Source organism: Pongo pygmaeus, chromosome 11 (genome assembly GCF_028885625.2).
Source record: "Pongo pygmaeus isolate AG05252 chromosome 11, NHGRI_mPonPyg2-v2.0_pri, whole genome shotgun sequence".
Lineage (NCBI taxonomy): Eukaryota > Metazoa > Chordata > Mammalia > Primates > Hominidae > Pongo > Pongo pygmaeus.
Genome location: NC_072384.2, coordinates 14,915,878 through 14,940,109, shown reverse-complemented (window position 1 = coordinate 14,940,109; position 24,232 = coordinate 14,915,878). Strand labels below are relative to the sequence as shown.

At 39.6% G+C, this 24,232-nt stretch overlaps 1 protein-coding gene across 1 annotated transcript; it reads left to right on the top strand.

Annotated features, from left to right (window-relative positions):
* Positions 1-11,455: 11,455 nt before the first annotated feature.
* LOC129031731 (ras-related protein Rab-6C-like) lies at positions 11,456-14,436 on the top strand. Its single transcript, XM_054478362.1, has one exon. The coding sequence runs from the start codon at positions 11,920-11,922 to the stop codon at positions 12,583-12,585; it is 666 nt and encodes a 221-aa protein (XP_054334337.1). The 5' UTR covers positions 11,456-11,919; the 3' UTR covers positions 12,586-14,436.
* The last annotated feature ends 9,796 nt before the right edge of the window (positions 14,437-24,232 follow it).

The window sequence follows — 24,232 nt, the reverse complement described above, 5'->3', positions numbered from 1 at the left end:
GCCTAAAAAAGAAAAAACAAAATTTAAACACCAGAATGTTAATCTTACAGTTTCAAGGGAGTTATTGTCTTCTGTATTGTTTTTTAAAATTTATACCTTCCATTACTTTCATTGGGTTTATTTTGCTGCTTTTCTCTGGCTTCTTATCTTGGATGGTTTGTTTATTTTTCTTCTTTCTTGTTTTCTAATAAATGTATTTTGGATGGTACACTAGTCCCTGAGAACCAGTCTGGCTGGCTACTCTCTGGGGCACAGTATTATAAGACTGTTTCTCATGTGATTCTGATGGGTGGATGGAGTAAAAAGCACTGGTATGGCTTCAGATCAAATGTTTTCAAGATAGACCAGATTTAAACCCTAGCGTGGCTACCTACCAGCTGTGACCCGGGCAAATCACTCAGTATCTCTCCGAATCAGTTTTCTCATCTGAAAAACAGGAATGGCAGTAGCTAGCTCACTGAGTGTTGAGATGATTTATGGGATAATACACACAAAGTGCTCAGGAAGGAGCCTGGAACACACTCATGATAAACACCTGCTTATATTGTCACTGAAATTCAATTGCTTAAAATGAAGTGCAAAAAAAAAAAATGACCCAATGGAAGTGAATGGCTTGCTGTATAGAATGTACAGAATGGCATCTGTATAGAAATAAGTCTCATTTGGATGATTTTATTTATAATTTTAAAAACAATATATGTAAAAACAGTATAATTTTCTACAGTAACAGATAAAAGGAGAAAGATCATATGAATGTCTTAATAAATGCAGAAGTGGCATTTGATAAATTCCAATATCCGTTCTTTTTCCACCCCCTCAGAGATGGGGGTCTCACTCTGTCACCTACAGTGGAGTGTGCTGGTACAATTATAGCTCACTGCAGCCTCAAACTCCTGGGCTAAAGTTATTCTCCCACCTCAGCCTCCCAAGTAGCTGGGATCATCACAGGCATGCGCCACCATGCCTGGCTAGGTTTCTTTTTTTTTTTTTTTTTTTGTAGGGACAGTGTGTTGCTTTGTTGCCCAGGCTGGTCTTGAACTCCTGGCTTCAACTGATTCTCCTGCCTCAGCCTCCCAAAGTGCTGGGATTACAGGTGTGAGCCACCTGCATCCACACCTAACATCCATTTTTAATAAAAGTTCTCAGCAAAGTTAGAAATACAATGGAACTTCCTAATTTTGATAGAGGAGATCTACAAAACTCTACAATAAACACGATGCAAAATGCTGAAAGTTCTCTGAGGTCAAGAACAGGGCACACTTCTAGTCAGCACTGCTGGAAGTTCTAGGCAATAGAATAAAGGAAGAAACATAAATAAAAGGTATACACAATTGAAAGAAATAAAACTGTATTTCCGGACAGTTTGATACCTGAAAAACTGAAAATAATCAACAAACTATTAGAATTAATAAATTTATTTAGCAAGGTTGGTGGGTATAAGGTCAATATAAAAAATGGACTATATTCATAAAAACTGCCATCAAACAATTAGAAAATGGAAAAAAGTGAGCCGAGATCATGCCATTGAACTCCAGCCTGGAGGACAGAGCTAGACTCCATCTCGAAAAAAAAAAAAAAAAAAAAGTTGGTGTGGTGGCTCAGGCCTGTAATTCCAGCACTTTAGGAGACTGACACAGGCGAGTCGCTTGAGCCCAGGAGTTTGACACCAGCCTAGACAACATAGTGAGACCCCATCTTTTTAAAAAAGTCATTTATAATAGCATCTCAAAGTACAAGTAGCTGGAAATTAATCTAACAACAATGTGTAAAACCTCTTAAAAAATTATAGATATATTAAAGGAGATCTAAATAAATGGAGACAGATAAGTTCATCGTTTAGAAGACTCAATAATAGAAATATGTGATGCTTTCCTGACCTTAAGGAAAAAAAAAGTAATGGAAATATGTCAATGTTCTCCAGATTAGTTCACATGGTCAATCCAATAAAAATCTCAACAGCTTTATTTTTTGTTTTTGAACACAGGCCAATGCATAGAATTTGCAAAGGTGTAGGAAAGGGCAATCCTACCGCACAAGATGAGAGGACATGCTTTATCAGCTAACAATGATTATAAAGTTGCTGCTATTAAGACAGTGTTGTGTTAGCCCAAGGATAAACAGGCCGATGGAACGAATAGAGTGTTGAGAAGCAGATCCATACATATAAGTAAAGACAGGGCACATCAATGAAGACTGAATGTCTCAATAAATAGCTCTGGGATAATTGGGCATCCAGATGGAAAAGGTAAAGTTGGAAACCTCTCTCTTACAAAAAAAAGCTCTAGGTAGAATGAAAACTTAAATGTCAAAAAAAAAAAATTCTAAAACTGTTAGAAGATACTGTAAAAGAATATAACTTTAGGCCGGGTGCGGTGGCTCACGCCTGTAATCCCAGCACTTTGGGAGGCCAAGGCGGGTGGATCACGAGGTCAGGAGATCGAGACCATTCTGGCTAACACGGTGAAACCTCGTCTCTACTAAAAATACAAAAAATTAGCCGGGCGTCGTGGCGGGCGCCTGTAGTCCCAGCTACTTGGGAGGCTGAGGCAGGAGAATGGCGTGAACCCGGGAGGCGGAGCTTGCAGTGAGCCGAGATCGCGCCACTGCACTCCAGCCCAGCCTGGGCGACAGAGTGAGACTCCGTCTCAAAAAAAAAAAAAAAAAAAGAATATAACTTTAATACAAATAAATGAATAAAATTGACTAAATTCATAAACTTCTGTTTATCAAAAGGCCCAAAAGAATAAAAAGACCGTGAGAAAGGATATTTGCAAAACATCTAAATGACAAGGTACTGAAGATCAGAAAAAACTAGGAACGCCTATGAAAAGGTAAGCAAAGGACAGACAGCCCATTAGAACATTGGTGAGATTGTGGGGAAATGGGCACTATCATATATTTCGGTCAGAAGCATAAATTAGTCCCACAATTTTGAAGGCAATATGGAAATACATATCATAATAAAAAGGTCATTCTTTTTTTTTTTTTTTTTAGATGGAGTCTTGCTCTGTCGCCCAGGCTAAAGTGCAGTGGTGCGATCTTGGCTCACTGCAACCTCTTCCTCCTGGATTCAAGCGATTCTCTTGCCTCAGCCTCCCTAGTAGCTGGAATTACAGGTGCCTGCTACCATGCCCAGCTAATTTGTGTGTGTGTGTGCGTGTGTGTGTGTGTGTGTGTATTTTTAGTAGAGATGTGGTTTCACCATGTTGGCCAGGCTGGTCTCAAATTCCTGACCTCAGGTGAACCACCAGCCTCTGCCTCCCAAAGTGCTGGAATTACAGGCGTGAGCCACAATGCCCAGACAAAAGTATTCATTCTTTAATCTTCAAATTCCAGATCTTGGAATTTTTTCTAAGGGAACAAATACCAAAATGGGACAAATACATGAAATTCATGTTCATTGCTGTATTGCTTGTAATAGTAAAAAAGTAGAGACTTAAAAGTCCATCAGAAGGAAGATTTCTTAAATACATTAAGGCACATCTATATAATAGAATTCTATGCACTAATATTAATGGATGAGTAAGTTTATACGTATAAACATAGACAAATAGGCATATGTTAGTCCAGTGCAGTGGCACACCTGTAGTCCCAGCTACTTGGGAGGCTGAGGCAGGAGGATCACTTGAGCACGGGTGCTCAAGGCCAGCCTGGGCAACATAGTGAGACCCATCTCTTAAAAAATAAAATAAAATACAATTTAAAATAGGCATATATGACCATGGAAACCAATTATAGAAAAGATTATATCTATATGTGTATATATAATTGGATTACAGGCATGAGCCACCACTCCTAGCAACTTTCAATTTTATAAGCTGGTTTTTAACAACATTATTAACTTAAAAACAAACATGTTTGTTTTGAAATGGGCAAAACAACAAAAATATTTTGTTTTGGAAAATAAATTTATATGATCCTGTAAATGTGTAAGACACTTAGGAAAAAAAATAAAGATGAGTTGGCATCTTGGAAGAGCAGGCTCACTCAAGAGCAGTGCTTGTTTCCACCTCCTTCAGAGGGGTCACAGCTGGTGGCCAGGTAACCTGGAGAAGGGCTTTCCTGGGGTCATCATAACCTGTTCTCATTCACACATCTTTATCTGTATTCTTAGCTCATTTTGCCTATTTGAAAGACAAAAACCTTTTAAGAAAGTTTTCTTAATTTAATTTGCATTTCCCTTAATGATTCCACCAAGACCCAGGCAGATGTAAAAATCTCTTTGTGAGTATAGTTTCCTGCCTTAGGAAAAAATGTTACTTCTGATACTTGAAAATTTTCATAATTTACCTGTTTTGTTCATTCAAGGCTGCCCTATCACAGAGTACTTCCACTTGTCAAGAACCTGTATTCTGTTTCTACGTAGTAATAAAATCTACTCTACATACAAATGTTTGCAAGAACTGAAAAACCTTTCTCAGGGCTGCAGAGCCAACTGGGGTAAGCAAGCAGCAAGAATCTAATTTCTGGACTAAGACAATAAGCCATATATTCTGAATGGAAAATTCCAGATTGTAAAAAGGTAACAATGAACATGAACGTTGGCCTCAAAGAGATACTATTTTATTTATCCCTAAGGAAAAACCGTTCTATTTTTCTTGTTAAAATATTATTATGTAACAAGAACTATAAGCACCTTTCAAAGAAGAGTTGAACCTCACTTTGTAATCAAATAAATACAAGTTAAAATGGCTAGATACCCTTTTTAATCTACCAAAATAGCAAAGGGTTTTTGCCCCCATCATCAAAAATGGCGCTTTTTTTTTCTTTTTTTTTTTTTTTTTTTTTGAGACAGTCTCACTTTGTCACCCAGGCTGGAGTGCAGTGGTGCAATCTCAGCTCACTGCAATCTCTGCCTCCCAGGTTCAAGCAATTCTCCTGCCTCAGCCTCCCAAGTAGCTGGGATTACAGACGTGTGCCACCACGCCCGGCTAGTTTTGTATTTTTAGTAGAGACGGGGTTTCATAACGTTGGCCAGGCTTGTCTCGAACTCCTGAACTCAGGTGATCTGCCCGCCTTGGCCTCCCAAAGTGCTGGGATTACAGGTGTGAGCCTGGCCAGAAATGGCACTTTTATAGAATGGTAGTGGAAACGTAAAATGCTAAAACCCTACTGAAAAGCAATTTGGCAGTAAGTATCAAGAGCTTTGTTCTTTCACTTAGTAATTCTACATCCACGGATTTAGCCTAAAGAAGAAAATAAGAAATACATAAAATGGTTAAAGAGTAAATGTGCATTGTTAGAAGGTTAAATAATTATGGGATATACAATTACAGGGGTCTTTTGCAAACTTTAAAATTATTTACCAAGAGATTTTAGAAACATGGGAAATTATTTCATATTACGATTATGGCACTTATAAAGTCAAACATGTAGTCCAATCTTATCTCTAGTGAAAAGGAATTCACCAAAAAAGTATTTACTGTATTTTTTAAAACATGGGATTTAAGAGACTTCATATGAATAGCTTGACTGTGCATTGAAATTCTTATTTAGGGCCTAACACAGAGGAGGTGTTTGCTAAATGTTGATTTCCTGCTACCTGTTTTTTTCCTCCAAGATCGTTTCTGTATGTGTCTAGGGTCCAGAGGAGTCCAGAATATTGTTTTGCGCATGCTGCTTATTGAATTAAAAAATTAACACATTCATGAAAAACAAAGAAATTCACCCAAATGTTACAAGTAGTTATTTGGCAGGCTGTAAATGTATACATGTCTTCATTCATCTAAATTTATTCATTCATCTCATAATTTGTTTTTTTTTTTCTTTTTTTTTGAGACATCTTGCTCTGTTGCCCAGGCTGGAGTGCAGTAGTTCGATCGTGGCTCACTGCAACCTCCACCTCCCGGGTTCAAGCAATTCTCCTGCCTCAGCCTCCCCAGTAGCTGGGATCACACGCATGCACCACCACGCCCAGCTAATTTTTTTTTTTTTTTTTTTTTTTTAGTAGAGACGGGGTTTCACCATGTTGGCCAGGCTGGTCTCGAACTCCTGACCTCAGGTGATCAGCCTGCCTTAGCCTCCCAGAGTGCTGAGATTACAGGCGTGAGCCACCATGCCTAGCCATCATCTCATAATTCAAAAGGAGTATTTATTCTGATTTATAGTGACTAATGATACATTCTAACATGTTAGACCATAAAGAAATGATTTCAAAGGCCGGGCACAGTGGCTCACACCTGTAATCCCAGCACTTTGGGAGGCTGAGGCGGGCACATCATGAGGTCAGGAGATCGAGACCATCCTGGCTAACACCGTGAAACCCCGTCTCTACTAAAAATACAAAAAAATTAGCCGGGCAAGGGGCTGGTGCCTGTAGTCCCAGCTACTCAGGAGGCCGAGGCAGGAGAATGGGGTGAACCCAGGAGGCGGAGCTTGCAGTGAGCCGAGATCGCGCCACTGCACTCCAGCCTGGGCGACAGAGCGAGACTCCATCTCAAAAAAAAAAAAAGAAATGATTTCAAGAACATAATAATAGTGACCTAACCTCTATGCCTGTTCTCCCTCTGCCCTTCAAAAAAATTGTATATTAAATTTGAGTATTTTGGTTTTCATCAGATACTCCAAATGCCAACAAGAAAATAGGTGTCAGGCACTCCTACATTCCAAGTTGAGGGGCTGGGCCGGACACTTCCAATCCGAGATTCCACTGGGATGCTGCAGAGGCCATTGGAAAGAGGTCCTAGTGAGCTGTGGCGTTTCCTACAAGTCAAGCCCAGAGAATGTCTTCAACAGGACCATTTGTAGAGCTTGACATGAGTCCCCTGGAATCTGGGGAAGGGTTTAACATCCGATTCCAAAGAGTAAACACTGGTTTGGCCTGCTTGCTGGGAGAGAAGGAAGCACCGTGGCAATGTGAACTGCATGCACTTGCAGAGTATCCCACTGGAGGGACACGGAAGTTGTTTATACTGTGAGCCATTCAGATCCTGGAGAAGGGCCTGGACATGAGTAGGTTTAAAAGGGACCCTGTACCACAGGCCCGCCTGAAGGACGGAAGTGATCTCAATAAAAGGGTAATTCTTCCCGGAACACGGACTCTGAGGGTGAAACTGCAAGTGGCACTCTGCAGGAGGTATCTGAACAACCATCAAGAAAACTGCAGAAGGGAGATCCCAGGTGATAAACAGTGTCTCAAAATCTACTACATTCGCTCTAGAGAGAAAGAGCCAATACTGGATACACAGTATACACAGCAGCCAGCTGCCTGATCACAAGGCAGCAGCTGTTTATTGTTTTTTTTATTTTTTTTATTTTTTTGGAGACAAGGTCTTGCTCTGTCACCCAGGCTGGAGTGCAGTGGCACCATCTTGGCTCACTGCAGCCTCTGCCTCCCAGGTTCAAGTGATTTTCACGCCTCAGCCTCCTGAGCAGCTGGGACTGCAGGCACACACCACCATGCCTGGCTTTTTAAGTATTTTTTGTATTTTTAGTAGAGATGGGGTTTTGTCATGTTGGCCAGGATGGTCTCAAACTCCTGGCCTCAAATGATCCGCCCGCCTAGGCCTCCTAAAGTGCTGGGAATATAGGTGTGAGTCACTGCGCCCAGCCAGCAGCTGCTGTTTAAGGATGATCCTTGTTCTCCCTAACTATTCCCACCATCCCAAGGGAGAACAAGCAGTGATTACTAGTGAATAGAGGAGAAGGTGAAGTCAACTGCATCCTTCTCCCCACTGCAGGCTCCTGAGCCCCAGCTGGAGGAGAACAGACATTCTGAATTAGAAGAAAATTTATAGTTTTAACAAATAGAACAGGCTAGAATGGATAATATCAGATGGTGACTGGAAATCCTATGATCTGCTTGAAATTCCGTCCAGAGATATGGTGGAAGGTGGGGAACAAACCACAAAGCAAATTTACTTGGAGAGGGGTGAGAAAGAAATAATAAAGTTACTTTCTGCTCCTCTTCATAGAAAGTCTAGCTTGTGGCCGGGCACAGTGGCTCATGCCTATAATCCCAGCACTTTGAGAGGCCGAGGCAGGCAGATCACCTGAGAGGTCAAAAGTTCGAGACTAGCATGGCCAACATGGTGAAACCTCGTCTCTACTAAAAATACAAAAATTAGCTGGGCACAGTGGTAGGCTCCTATAATCCCAGCCACTCGGGAGGCAGAGGAGGGACAATTGCTTGAACCTGGGAGGCAGAGATTGAAGTGAGCCAAGATTGTGCCACTGCACTCCAGCCTGGGCGACAAAGCAAGATTCTGTCTCAAAGAAAAAAAAAAAAACAAGAAAACAGAGTACTTACTTACTAACATACTTAGCAGTCTCTGACATAGTGGTACCCAATCAACATTGATTATTTTTATTATTGAAACATAGTGATAGAGTATCTTATTTTCCACTTTTAGAATAGAAAAATAATAGAGGTGATAGTATATCTTGACCAGAAATTAATTCAATTAATTAACTAATATCTTGATAAGAAATTAATTGGAAGGTAATTTGGCATTACTATAACCATGTTTTTCATTCTACCATACTTTCTGTATATGCTTATAGAAAGTACAAACATAAATTTTTCTAGCGTTCTCACACAGTATTAACCTACACTAGCATCTGCTGAATGGGATCTGGTTTGGGGGCTTTTAACTGGCATTGCCTCCTAGAATTATCTGTGGAGCTTTTAAAAAGAACACATTACCATCTCTGAGGCAAGCCTTACCCAATCAGAATCTCTGGGTCTGGAAACCAGACATGTGTATTTTGAAAAAGCTCCTCAGGTGGTTCAATTGTAAAAAGAGAATTGCGAGTCATCGGCCTAGGTCAGTCACTTAGCTCTTTTGAAAACTAGAAGCCAGGCTTCTAGTCTTTCGGTCTCTGAAAGAGAACCAGAGACACAGAATACCTACTAGGTCACTTAAAACCTGTTTTGTTGTTGTGGTTGGTGGTGGTGGTGGTGGTGGTTTTTTTGTTTGTTTGTCTGGGTTTTTCTTTTTTTTTTTTTTTTTGAGAAAGGCTGTGAAACAATACAAAAATAACTACAGACCAAAGAAACTCAGAACAGTCATTTGGGCCTCCATTCTTGACTTCTATTTTCTTTTCTTTCTTTTTCCCTTTTTTTTTTTTTTTTTTTTTGAGACAGGGTCTCACTCCGCTGCTGGGGCTGGAGTGCAGTGGCGTGATCATGACTCACTGCAGCCTCCACCATCTGGGCTCCATCCATCCTCCCACCTCAGCCTCCCAAGTAGTTGGGACCACACATGCGTGCCACCATGCCCAGCTACTTTTTAAAATTGTATATAGAGATGGGGTCTCACTACGTTGCCCAGGATGGTCTCCAACTCCAGGGCTCAAGCACTTCTCCCATCTTGGCTTCCCAAAGTGCCGGGATTACAGCATGAGCCACTGTGCTGGGATGACTTCTATTTTCTAAAAGCAACTCTCCTGGGAGATTTATGCTGAGAAAAGTATGTGGTTATCAGACTCAGTGCCCATGGTGGATGACCTCTTTTTTTTTCTTTATAGAGAAGGGATCTCGCTTTGTCACCCAGGCTGGAGTGCAGTGGCATGACCACGGCTCACTGTAGCCTTGACTTCCCTGGCTCAAGTGATCCCTCCAACTCAGCTCCCCCAAGTAGCTGAGAATACAGGCATGGGCTACCACAATTGTCTAATTTTTTTTTTTTTTTTTTTTTTTGAGACAGGGTTTTGCTCTGTTGCTCAGGCTGGAGTGCAGAGGCATGATCTTGGCTCACTGCAAGCTCTGCCTCCCAGATTCAAGCATCTCCCGCCTCAGCCTTGGGAGTAGCTGGGGACTACAGGTGTGTGTGGGTGAGTCTGGGTGTGTGTGGGTGAGTGCAGGTGTGTCTAGGTGTAGGTGGGTGAGTATGGGTGTGTGTCTGTGTGTAGGTGGGTGAGTATGGGTGTGTGCGGGTGTGTGTGTGTAGGTGGGTAAGTATGGGTGTGCAGGTGTGTGTGTATGTGTTTACATTGTGGTATGTGTCTGTCGGGTGCCGCCATTAGGGATTTGGAAGAGTGAGGACCATAAACTTGTAAACATTTCTACATGCCTGCTCCATAAGAAGTGTACCAAGCATGGTCAAAAGTAACTAAACCAAGTAAACAAATTAGACATTAATTAAACAATGCTGGGCAGGAAAGAAGTATTAAAGGCCAGGTAAAATGAAGAAATATAACCAAATAGATGAAATTTTAAAATTAGTAGAATGAGACAGGAATACTTTTTAAAGTTTTTAATTTCTGATGAATATCAGTATATAAAACTAAGAATTATATGGCTGTTAATTTACTAAAAGCAGTACTTAAGATTTCAGCTAGTGAAACAGCCATATATGATCTTCTAATTCCATTTTTCTGTCTCAAGAATGACTTGTTTAAATAATTTTTTTTGGAATTGTTACATTCTCATCTTGAAAGAGCTTCACAAAACTTACATGAGAATCTGGATTGTCATAAGAGGTCTGAGTTTTTAATGGTATGTTCGTATTTCTATTATGTACATCGATGTCAAACATTCATTTCCTGAGCTGTTCTCCAGAACACAATTTGACTTGTAGTGAACACTCAATAAATGGTTGGTTGGATAATCAAATCAACAATTTAGTTTCATCAATTTTCATTTCATATAAAAGTGACTGATCTTCTATACTCACCAATGAAACAGAGAGAGATGAGGGAGGGATAGCAGTGGAGACTAAGAGGATGACAAACAGACCTCATTCTGCAGTGGATATCCTACACTCTCCACTTCTGAATGCTTGGAAACACTTGCCATACTCAAAAAATATTGGTATTTCCTAGGCAGAAAATGGGAGTTAAAGAAAGTCCATATTTCTATATTGCAATAACTTACACTATGATACATGGACGACATACATTTCTAAGCTATTCACTTCACAGAAAATGTAGATGAGCAAGATGCAGGAGAAGGGTTAATAATCAGGCTGGAGAAATTTAGGTGAGCAAGATGCAGGAGAAGGTTAATAATCAGGCTGAGTGTGATTGTGAGATTCAGTCTAATATCTTATACAATTCTTGTGTAATTGTATCAGTTGACATATCTGTTCAAATGCAAGGTGGGAGAGTTTTGCAGGAGCTACTGAAACTTCCTGCATGATGTTAGGAGAGATGTTGGTCCATGTGATTAGGCCAGATGTGTTTGCTTAATTGTGGCTTAGGAAAGTTAGGTTTCTGAACTCTCACAGAGACTGGGAGATAGGGACGCTAAATTTTATAACATTTCTATTTAATATATATTTAATAATACATAATAAATTCTTTAAAATGTCAATTTTGTCTTTTTTCTAGTTTGCATTATTTTGTTTTCACCGCACCATTGTTTTTAGTACATATGTTTTGTGTATTTAAAAAACTGTGTTGAGGCGCCCTGGCTCGCCCCGCGCGGCGCCAGAGGCTTGCGCACTCAGCAGGTTGGGCTGCGGCGGCGGCGGCTGTGGAAGCCGAGGCGCCGCGCGTGAGAGGTCCCAGATACGTCTGCGGTTCCGGCTCCGCCACCCTCCGCCTCTCTCTCGCAGGTCTTGTAGCCGGGTACGGAAGGAAGGAACGGCCCTAGCCTTGGGGAGCCAGAGCACACCCCTGGCTCCTGCCGACACCGCCCTCCTTCCCTTCCCAGCCGCGGGCCTCGCTCGGTGCTAGGCTACTCTGCCGGGAGGCGGCGGCGGCTGCCAGTCTGTGGAGAGTCCTGCTGCCCTCCAGCCGGGCTCCTCCACCGGGCCTTGCAGGAGCCGGGAGAGCTCAGCGCCCGCCCTTCCGCTCGCCTTTCTCCTCAGCCGGCTGGAGCAGCATCGGTCCGGGAGGTCTCTGGGCTGAGGCGGCGCCAGCTCCTCTAGTTCCACCATGTCCACGGGCGGAGACTAGGGGAATCCGCTGAGGAAATTCAAGCTGGAGTTCCTGGGGGAGCAAAGCGTTGCAAAGACGTCTTTGATCACCAGATTCATGTATGACAGTTTTGACAACACCTATCAGGCAACAATTGGCATTGACTTTTTATCAAAAACTATGTACTTGGAGGATGGAACAATCAGGCTTCGGCTGTGGGATACTGCGGGTCAGGAACGTCTCTGTAGCCTTATTCCCAGTTACAGCCGTGATTCTGCTGCAGCTGTAGCAGTTTACGGTATCACAAATGTTAACTCCTTCCGGCAAACTACAAAGTGGATTGATGATGTCAGAACAGAAAGAGGAAGTGATGTTATCATCACGCTAGTAGGAAATAAAACAGATCTTGCTGACAAGAGGCAAGTGTCAATTGAGGACGGAGAGAGGAAAGCCAAAGAGCTGAATGTTATGTTTATTGAAACTAGGGCAAAAGCTGGATACAATGTAAAGCTGCTCTTTCGACGTGTAGCAGCAGTTTTGCCGGGAATGGAAAGCACACAGGACAGAAGCAGAGAAGACATGAGTGACATAAAACTGGAAAAGCCTCAGGAGCAACCAGTCAGCGAAGGAGGCTGTTCCTGCTACTCTCCCATGTCATCTTCCACCCTTCCTCAGAAGCCCCCTTACTCTTTCATTGACTGCAGTGTGAATATTGGCTTGAACCTTCTCCCTTCAATAATAACGTTTTGCAATTCGTCATTGCTGCCTGTCTCGTGGAGATGATTAGCTTCACAAGCACAAAAAAAGTCAGCGTGTTCATTATTTATATTTTACAAAAAGCCAAAATATTTCAGCATATTCTAGTGATAACTTTAAAAATTACATACATTTTCTTAACATTTTTTTCTTTTTTAATGTTATGATAATGTACTTCAAAATGATGGAAATCTCAACAGTATGAGTATGGCTTGGTTAACGAGCAGTATGTTCACAGCCTACTTTATCTCTCCTTGCTTTTCTCACCTCTCCCTTACCCCATTCTCTATTTCCCTGTTCTTACCTAGCCTCTCCCCACTTCCTCAGAAAAAACAAGAGATGGCAAAGCAGCAGTCCGACCAAGCCCACTGGAATTATCGTTTAATTTTGCAGATACCACTTGCTGTAGGCTATGGGCCAAGATGTCCAGAATTATTCTTGAGCACTGATGTAAATTACTTAGATCTTCTTTGAGGTCAAAATTCAGCGATCATGGTAGGCAGTGCTTGAATGAGAAAAGCCTCCTGGTGCATCTTCAAAATGAGTCCTAAAGAACATACTGAGTACTTATAAGCAGCAGAACATAAAATGTATTTCTGACTAAAACAAATTGGCTTTTCACATGTGCTTTATTAGACTCTGGGAGAGAAAAGTAACCAAGTGCTTCAGAACAGGTTTTTAGTATTTAATTCTTCCTGGTAAGATAATGAAGTTCTAATGAACTATTTCTCCCAAGGTTTTAAAATTGTCAAGAGTTATTCTGTTTGTTTAAAAAATAAGAAACCTCTTTAAGCAATAGATTTTGCTTGGGTTTTCTTTTTTTAAAAAAATAATACTATGCAGGCAAGACACTGTAAAAGTTTAATTCCTTTCAGAAGAACCAGTGGAAGAATTTAAATTTGGCACTACGATCAAAACTACTGAATTAGCAGAAATAACGATATCTAAAGCTTACCAACAAAAGAACCCTCAGCAGAATAGCAAAAACTTTGCTCAGGACATTTGAGGTCAAATTGAAGATGGAAGACGGAAACCGGAAACCGTTTTCTTGTAAGCCCCTAGAGGCAGATCAGGTAAAGCATACATAGTAGAGGGAAAGGAGAGAATGGAAATAAAACTCAATATTATGCAGATTTATGCCTTATTTTTTAGCATTTTTTAAGGTTGGGTCTTTCAGGCTGATTTTGGTTTGTATTAGATCTGTATAGTTTAATTATCTAGTGATTTAGTTTTATATTTAAGCTACGATTAATCTTTTTTCTTTGGTGATATTCCTTTGCTTTTTTTTTTAACAACTTTCAATTTTTAGATGTTTCATTGAATCTATTTAGAGCTTCACCATGGCAATATGTATTTCCCTTAAAACACTGCAAACAAATATACTAGGAGTGTGCCCTTTTAATCTTTACTAGTTATTGTGAGATTGCTGTGTAAGCTAATAAACATATTTGTAAATACATTGTTTGCAGGAAGAAAAGTTCTGAGTTACAGGTCAGGAAAAGCCTGCTGAATTCATGTTGTAAACGTTAGTTAACACAGTATAAAGATGAAAAGACAACAAAAATATCTTCATACTTCCTCATCCCCTCATTGCAACAAAACCTTAAACTGGGAGAACCTTAGTCCCCTCTCTTTCCTCTTCCTCCTCCACTTCCCACTTATTGTCACCTTGTAATATTCAGAGAGCACTTGGATTATGGATCTGAGTAGAGAAATGCTTACAGATAATCATTGGCCCGCATACCAGTAACTTATACTTAAAGATGGGATGGAGTTATAAAGTGCTTTTATAATACAATATAATTGCTAAAGGCAAGGGTTGACTCTTTGTTTTATTTTGACATGGCATGTCCTGAAATAAATATTGATTCACTATGACAGATGGGTCATATTCTTTATTTGGAAGAAGTCATGACTTCTGACATGGGGGTGATTGTCTTCCTACACTGTTGCATTTGATTCTTTCTATGTATTTTTAAGAAAGTAACCAGTTATACTGATTTTAATGTTGATTGGTCTTTTTATTTGGCTTGGAGTTCTTCAAAGCAGTGAAGTGTGTTCATAGTCCAGATTTTTTTTTAGTAAACACAATTTTGCTGCCAAAAATATATAAATAAAACACTAAAGAAAACAAAAATAAAAAATGTGTTGAAAATATTAGACCATCTCCCTTTTTACCGCCTTCCCTTTTTACCTTTTACTATCATTTACATCCACACATCCACACACACAATGCGCACACACATACTGACCAAATTAATTTAGATGCCAGTTCGAATTATATTTATAATCCTCCCTTACACACACACCTTTTTTGATATATGGAGTTTTGCTCTTGTTGCCCAGGCTGGAGTGCAGTGGCGCAATCTTGGCTCACCACAACCTCTGCCTCCCAGGTTCAAGCGAGTCTCCTGCCTCAGCCTCCCTAGTAGTTGGGATTACAGGCGCCCACCACCAGGCCCGACTAATTTTTGTATTTTTAGTAGAGGTGGAGTTTAAACATGTTGATCAGGCTGGTCTTGAACTCCTGACATCAGGTGACCTGCCCACCTCGGCCACCCAAAGTGCTGGGATTACAGGTGTGAGCCACTGTGTCTGGCCTTATAATCCTTTTAAGAAGAAAAACATCCTTAATTTTTTGAAGAGACTATTCTGTGTCCGTTTTATAGTTTTTTGGCCACCGAAAAAGATATGTCCAATCATAGACACAGTGAATATAACAGGTGGTAGTTTCAAATGTTGACTTTTGGTCTGGTGTGGTGGCTCACGCCTGTAATCCCAGCACTTTGGGAGGCTGAGGTGGGTGGATCACCTGAGGTGGGGAGTTCAAGACCAGCCTGGCCGACATGGTGAAACCTACAAAAATTAGCTGGGCATGGTGGCGCATTTCTGTATCCCAGCTACTCGTGAGGCTGAGGGAGAAGAATCCCTTGAACCCAGGAGGCCCAGGTTGCAGTGAGCCAAGATCACACCACTGCACTCCAGCCTGGGTGACAGAGTGAGACTCCCTCTCAAATAAATAAATAAATAAATAAATAAATAAAATGTTGAATTTTTACAAGTCGTTGTTCCCATTCCAATTTTTGAATGCAACCGCAGCCTCTTACATAACAGCCTTGTTAAACTAATTTGCTGATATTAAATTCTTAAGTAAAAGGGGAATTCCACAGGAATTTATATTGCTCTTTTATAAATCTCTTGAACCCGGGAGGAGAAGGTTGCAGTGAGCCAAGATCAGGCCATTGCACTCCAGCCTGGGTGACAGAGTAAGACTCTGTCTCAAACAAAAACAAAAATAAAAAAGAGGAAAAATCAGGCACAAGTATGCAGAGAAAGGTGAAGTGAGTAAAGGGTCTAACCCATAACTCTGAATTCCAAAGTTTGAGCTAATTCTCCAAAACACAGGAAATGCTATTTGCTTGTGAAATTATGCGTGCTTTTCATAAAAAGTAGAAAGTATTTGCACAGGTTTATGCAGTCCTGAGGGGCAGAGATGAATCTGTCATTTGCAGATATGAAGACGGCTCAAGGTGGTGATCCTGGACATTGAGGAGGGGAATTAGACATGAGATCCAGGGCTGGATGCTCACTCAATTAGCCAGTCCCTGGGCCACTCAGGGGAAACCTATGCTGATTTCTGGAGCTCTTTCTTTGTATAGTTCATTACTTTAAATTTGAGATGCTCACTTAGCCCTCTAAAATAATATTTCTCTCTCTTCGATTCAGGGATTTCTCCAAGCTCTGTCTGGGTTCTGCTGTCAATGGTGTTGTCCAGTAAGTATCCCCAGGCAGAAATAAGGGGCTATTGTAGGGCTTACATTATTTGTTTCTCTTCTCAACTGGAGAAAAACAGTCCTTAGTTGCTGATTGCCTAATGTTGGAAAATGATTGTTTTACATAGTTTGTCTAGTTTTCTAGTTGTTTATAGTGGAATCAGTCATCAGCCCCTGATTAGAGACAGAATCTCTCATCTACTGAACTTTTTACTTTAATTTAAAACTTTTTAAAATGTTATATTTTAATTTTGTTGCAGAATATAGTAATACATTATCTTAGTGTAAAATTTAAAAGGTAAGTAATATTTAGTAAAAAAAAATTCCTCCCACTTTCACTCCCAGAAGTAACTGATGTTACAAAATCTTTCCGTCTTTTAGAGTTATTATATGTATCTATAAAATAAAACACAGGAAACTAGCCATAATAAAATAATGACGTCTAAAGGAATTCAATCACATAAAGTGTTAGGTCAAATTTATTGTGAGATTAATAAAAATTATACTTTTGTTAAACTATTACTCTCACAAAAAGCACAAAATGATTGTGAAACTTACAGCACACATTACTGACTAGTGAATTGAGTAACCACCATTGATTGTGAGGTAGTGACTTCTATGTCTCCTTCCCCATCTCATTACTTACAAGTCATGTATAAGAGTCTCCTTTGTTCTGTAACTTCTCTGACAGTTGTGATTGAAATTTTCAATTTTTGTCAAGCTGGCTAATGTAAAACATCATCCTGTTCTATGTTTAATAGCATTTCCCTGATTACCAATATTAAGCATTATATATTGTCTATTCATGTTTTCATATTTTGTATAATGTCTATATCCTTTGTTCATTATTTAATTGTGTTATTTGTATTATTCTTTATATATTATTCTTTAACACATGGCTGTTTATATGTTGGTTATATAAATATTTTACATTTTCTTCTAGTTTATGGGAAGTCTTTTTCTTTTCCTAAGACAATCTATTGATAAATATAAGCTGTGAATATTAAAGTTATAATTAAAGTTAACAAATGTTTGAGATAAATTTGTTCATTAGCTCTTTATGAGTTTTTGGTTTTTTTCAGGTTAAATGAAATAACTTCATTTTTTTGTTTTTTGATGTGAAGAACTTGGTGGAGAAATTAAAATTTCAGATGCAGAAAAAGAAGCAAGAAAATTGCTGGAATGACAGGCATAAGTAGATAACAGGTGTGATGGTTAATACAGAGTGTCACCTTGATTAGATTGAAGGATGCAAAGTATTGTTCCTGGGTGTGTCTGTGAGGGTGTCACCAAAGGAGATTAACAGTTGAGTCAGTGAACTGGGAGATGCAGACCCACCCTCAGTCTGGGTGGTCACCCTCTAATCAGCTGCCAGCACAGCTGGGATAAAAGCAGGCAGAGGAATATGGAAGGGCTCGACTGGCTCTACCTTTCTCCTGTGCTGGTTGCTTCCTGCCCTCAAACATCAAATTCCAAGTTCTTTCAGCTTTTGGACTCTTGGACCTACACCAGGGGTTTGCCAGGGGCTCTCAGGCCCTCGGCCACAGACTGAAGGCTGCACAGTTGGCTTCCCTACTTTTGGGATTTGGGGACTCTTTCTTGCTCCTCAGCTTGCAGACAGCCTATTGTGCAACTTCACCTTGTGATTGTGTGAGTCAACACTCTTTAATAACTCATTTTATATATACATTTATCCTATTAGTCCTGTCCCCCTAGAGAATCCTAATACAACAAGACACAGCACCTAGTCACAGTAAGAGGGGTGGACATTATTTAGAAGCAAAGACAGTTCACCCATATGAAAAGGAGAGATAACGGAATGTAGGTATAGATATATAAAGATGAGCAGATGTAGAGACTGGAGATTTTGAAATTCTTGTCAAATTACCACTTTTTTTTACAAGCAAAATAGAAAAACTCATCAGCAAAGAGTGAAGATGGGAAGGAGAGAAAATAAATATGAACTGTTACTCTGGGAAAGGATGAGAGGGAATGGAGCAGGGAATATTTTTTTCTGGGAAACATAAAGACATGAGCTTTGTGATCATGAATTTCAGTTGACACAAATCAACCTGATTCCCTCTTATTCTATTTTAAATTTCAGTTTTATTTATTTAAAAATCTGAACATAATATCCATAATTATAGTATTATACAGAAGAGTTTCACTGCCCTAAAATTCCTTTGTGCTCCATCTGCTCATCCCTTTGTCCCCCATAGCTCCTGGCAACCACTGATTCTTTTTAACTGTCTCCACAGTTTTGCCTTTCCCAGAATGTCATGTAGCTGGAGTCATACAGTATGTAGCATTTCCTGATTGGCTTCACTCAGAAACATGTATTTGAGATTCCTTTATGTCTTTTCATGGCTTGATAGGTCATTTCTTTTTAATGCTGAATAATATTTCATTATTTTGATGTATTACAGTTTATCCATTTACCTAATGAAGGACATCTTCCAAGTTTGGCAATTATGAATTAAGCTGCTATAAACATTATTGTGGTTTTTGTGTGGACATGTTTTCAATTTTTTGGGTAAATACTAAGGAGCATTATTGCTAGATTATGTGATAAGAGTTTGCTTAGTGTTGTAAAAAGCTGACCAACTGTCTTCGTAAGTGGTGTAACATTTGCATTCCTACCAGCATCACCAGCATTTGGTGCTGTCTGCCTTTCATATTCATCAGGCTTAATCTTCATAATTTTGCTGCACTTACTTTTAAAATGAAAGTCTTCAATTCATCCCCTGCTTTGTTTCTTAAACAATCTTGAATGAGTTATTTAAAGTCTAAAAATCTCCAGAAAATAAAAGTATTAACTCTATATTGAGAGCTGAAGTTTGCAGAGCAAAGGAGTGACACTAAATTCATGATGATATAAAACCTCAGCTGAAAAATTCTAATAGCTAAAGAAGAGGTATGATATTTTCATATATAGTTCCTTCTCATTTACACGTGTAAACTTAAGAGAGTCAGGAGTATTGTATTCTTAGGAAAATCAGAGCACTTCGAAAAATTGTTGTTTATAATGTTTAGAAATTTAGACCCAACATTTTCATGGTATAACTAGAGTAGACTTAGCTAAACAGAAACATTTATTAGCCTGTTGTACATATTGTTTTAGACACATTTATTATATTACAAACTACAAAAGGAGAATAAAGTAGTGTAAACTACTTTGAGAAGGTATCTAATAAAAATAAGATAATTATGGGATTTCTATTATCCACACTCAATTAAGACTAATATTTTTAATTAAAAAAAAGTTTTTTAAAGAACAATTCCTGAATGGTAATTGATAGTACATTACCTTGGTTTTTCTGATAAAAATCCTCAAAGAATAAAAATAATTTCTTCCTGCCTCTATATTACAATCAGCATAATTGAAATAATATGCTTCAATTGTTAGTAAAGTAACATTTATGTTTTGGGATCAATGAAGCTAAGCCAGCACTAAGAATTTTATTATTATTCCTCCACTACATTTCAGAGAGTTATTTCTTCATCCTTAAACATACCACAATAATGAGTCTACTAGGTCCATTTAGATTATCAATCCAACCCTAAAAGAAAGAAGATTTCTATTGGTTACACATTTCAGAAGATTGTAGTATCTTTGGAACATCTGCAGTCTCATCTTAATAAATTTCAAACAAGAGCGCTGAGACCCCAGCCAATAGAACTATCTAATTCAGTATTATTAAGATCCAAAAGATCAATGGCAAAGCACTGACTATTTTCTGCATTAGACTATGCAAGAATTAAAATTTTGCCAGGCTTGTTGTTCGTAGCAGGAGTCGTGAATGGTTTTGTGGCGTTTTATGACATCTTAAGGGCTACATTGAACCTTGTTCTTACATCATGATCTGCTAAGCAATTCACCAACCATAGTTCTCCACCTCAGTCCTGACTTTAGCCTCCTCAGGAGAATATTGGAGACATGATTCGTAGTAATGGCCCATTTCTTGACATTTTTGACCAGCTATAGAGTCCATGCCAGATACACATATATATGTGTGTGTGTGTATATATTTAATGTGTGTGTGTGTGTGTGTGTGTGTTGACTTGCTTAAAGACGTTACAGGGAAGATTATGTTTAAGAACAGTTAGAGGGAAATGTCTTTTTGAGTTTGTTTCCTAAACCCTAAGCCATTCAGCTGAATTTATTATGTCTCTTTACCCTATAGTGTAAAAGTCAAAATGTGTGTGTATAATGGGAAAGGAGAGAGGTGGGAGGAGAAGATGAAGGGATTAATATCCATGAGCCTTATAGTAAGCACCTGCCTTTTACTAGAGACTGAGCACTCCTCATACATTGTCTCATTAAACCAGCTCTCCAAAATAGTATCCCTCCTGTTTTATGGAAGGGACAATTCAAAAATGTTGCATTGCCAGTAAGTGGTGGAGCTGCAATGTATCTGCCCACAAAGCTTCACAGAGTTGCTTTAAAGAAGATGGTATAATTCTATCTCACACCAGTTAGAATGGCGATCATTAAAGAGTCAGGAAACGACAGGTGCTGGAGAGGATGTGGAGAAATACGAATGCTTTTACACTGTTGGTAGGTGTGTAAACTAGTTCAATCATTGTAGAAGACAGTGTGGTGATTCCTCAAGGATCTAGAACTAGAAATACCATTTGATCCAGCGATCCCATTACTGGGTATATACCCAAAGGATTATAAATCATGCTACTATAAAGACACATGCACACATATGTTTATTGCAGCACTATTCACAATAGCAACGACTTGGAACCAACTCAGATCTCTATTGATGATAGACTGGATTAAGAAAATATGGCACATATACACCATGGAGAACCATGCAGCCATAAAAAAGGATGAGTTCATATCCTTTCTAGCGACATGGATGAAACTGGAAACCATCATTCTGAGCAACCTACTGCAAGGATAGAAAACCAAACACTGCATGTTCTCACTTATAGGTGGGAATTGAACAATGAGAACACCTGGACACAAGGCGGGGAACATCACACACCAGGGCCTGTCATGGGGTGGGGGGATGGGGGAGGGATAGCATTAGGAGAAATACCTAATGTAAATGACGAGTTAATGGGTGCAGCAAACCAACACGGCACATGCATACATATGCAACAAACCTGCACGTTGTGCACATGTACCCTAGAACTTAAAGTATAATAAAAAAAAAGAAGATAGTATAATTCAAAGTACTTTCAAAAGGACATAGCGCTATACTGAGGTTAGAAAAAATAGTATTCCCAAACTGAGATCCTTCTGTGCACTTTGTAAACCTTGTTTACCCTGGCAGTTACAATACTACCAATTTAACCATTAAGAACATTCAGTATGTTTAAACTATAATGGGAAAGCCAAGATATGAAACCATCACCCATGGGAATTTTGAGGCTAGAGTAATTAGAAGCTAATTTAAGATCTCCATTCAACTCTAGGACAGTCAGGGTAACTGCCAGAGAAGCTGCATGCTGGGTAAATCCTGATCCCAAAGTGGAATTTTGCCCTAGTATAATGGGTTCATATTTGATTGACTGCACTTAGCTATAAATCCTGAGGAGGAGGAAGAAGAGGAAGAGGAGGAGGAGGAGGAGGGGAAGGGGAAGAGGAAGAAGACGAAGAGGAAGTAAGAAAGAAGAAGAAGAAGGAAGAGAAGGAGGAGGAGGGGGAGAAACGACATCAGAAAGTAATTGGGCTAGAAGAACTTAATTTGGAAGCAAAACACAGAATCCAGATGAGTGGGTTTACTGAGAAAGGGTCGTGCCACGTTGCTCCCACAATGGAGGGCCTCAATCATAAATGGCAATGGTTAGGTTTCTGCTCTCCTGCTGCACCACCATTGCTCCCAAGGCCTTGCTGTAGGTGCAAGAATTGGGCGGATCTCTGATCAGCTTGGGTGTGATCTCGTCAATAACAGCGTCATCTAACCACCTAAAAGGTAGTCAGAGTAAAAAGAATTCTAGCAGCATATGTTAGACAATAGACCAAAAGGAAAATGTGACACACAAATAGTCAAACAAAACTTCCACCTTTTAGCCTGGTTCTGGAATTCAGAACAGTCACACAATACCAAGTTTGAGTGCATACCTGTTCAAAGCATGCATGAGCTCTTTGCTCTCCACTGCTAAGCCCAATCTCATCAGCCAAATCCTATGCCCTCCCATCTAGGGAGATAGGTAGGTAGATAGATAGACCAATAGAATCAATAGCAATACCACTTTATTATTACTACTAGTATAGGGCTATTAGTACTACTTTATTAGTATGACTTTAGCACTACTATTACTTTATCAATATTATTACTTTATCTGTAGTAGTGCTAATTTGAGGTAATTACATACAACCTCTTTACTTCCTCTCCAAGAAGCTCATAAGTACATTCATTGCACACATTTTTGAGTCCCAGTCATTCTCCCAGTAGTGTGCTAGATGCTGTGTTCAGGGAGTTTGAGGTTCTCATCCAAGGTGTTTCAGTGGCAGCCCTGTTCAGTGTTGTCCCATAGAAACCCAGTGCAGTGATCCTGAAGAGTTTAGCTTTACATTTTAAAATTTTCATTCAATGCAAATCAAACCAAAGTGACTACTTTTGGCAGACTGACCATCTCTTTTAGCAAATCTGTGTAATGCATTTTGAAGGTTTGTTTAGAATCTGTGCTAATAACTTGCAAATTATTTCCAGAGATTTCCAATGAATTCTGAAGTCTGTCAAGTGGGGTGATTATAGTACTCTGAAATTGCTTCAAAATCATGAATATTGAATTCTCCTACTTATAATATGACATGTATCATGAATAACTGAGTTACCATAGCATCAGCTTAATCTTTCTTAAAAATATGTCAGAACTGGCCTGGCGAGTGGCTTACACCTGTAATCCCAGCACTTTGGGAGGCCGAGGTGGGCAGGTCTTGAGGTCAGGAAATCAAGACTATCCTGGTCAACATGGTGAAAACCCGTCTCTACTAAAAATACAAAAATTAGCTGGGCGTGGTGGCACATGCCTGTAATCCTAGCTACTTGAGAGGCTGAGGCAGGAGAATCGCTTGAACCCAGGAGTCGGAGGTTGTAATCAGCCAAGATCACACCACTGCACACCAGCCTGGTGACAGAGCGAGACTCCATCTCAAAAAAAAAAAAAGAAGAACCATTTGATAAACCCAAAGTCTATCTACCTGTCTCTAAGAGAGCAAAAAATTATTGTCAATTAAATATGTAACATTTATTCTAGCTGACAGATCTATGTGGTTAAATTATTGATATAGCGTTTTAAAAATTAAGCTGCCATTCTAGCTGGTGTGAGATGGTATCTCATTGTGGTTTTGATTTGCATTTCTCTGATAGCCAGTGATGGTGAGCATTTTTTCGTGTGTCTGTTGACTGCATAATTGTCTTCTTTCGAGAAGTGTCTGTTCCTATCCTTTGCCCACTTTTTGATGGGGTTGTTTCTTTTTTTCTTGTAAATTTGTTTAAGTTCTTTGTAGATTCTGGATATTAGCCCTTTGTCAGATGGGTAGATTGCAAAAATGTTCTCCCATTCTGTAGGCTGCCTGTTCACTCTGATGGTAGTTTCTTTTGCTGTGCAGAAGCTCTTTAGTTTAATTAGATCCCATTTGTCTATTTTGGCTTTTGTTGCCATTGCTTGACATAGGAACGCTTTTACACTGTTGGTGGGAGTGTAAACTAGTTCAACCATTGTGGAAGACAGTGTGGCGATTTCTCAAGGATCTAGAACTGGAAATACCATTTGACCCAGCGATTCCATTACTGGGTATATACCCAAAGGATTATAAATCATGCTACTATAAAGACACATGTACACGTATGTTTATTGTGGCACTATTCACAATAGCAAAAACTTGGAACCAACCCAAATGTCCATCAACCATAGACTGGATTAAGAAAATGTGACAC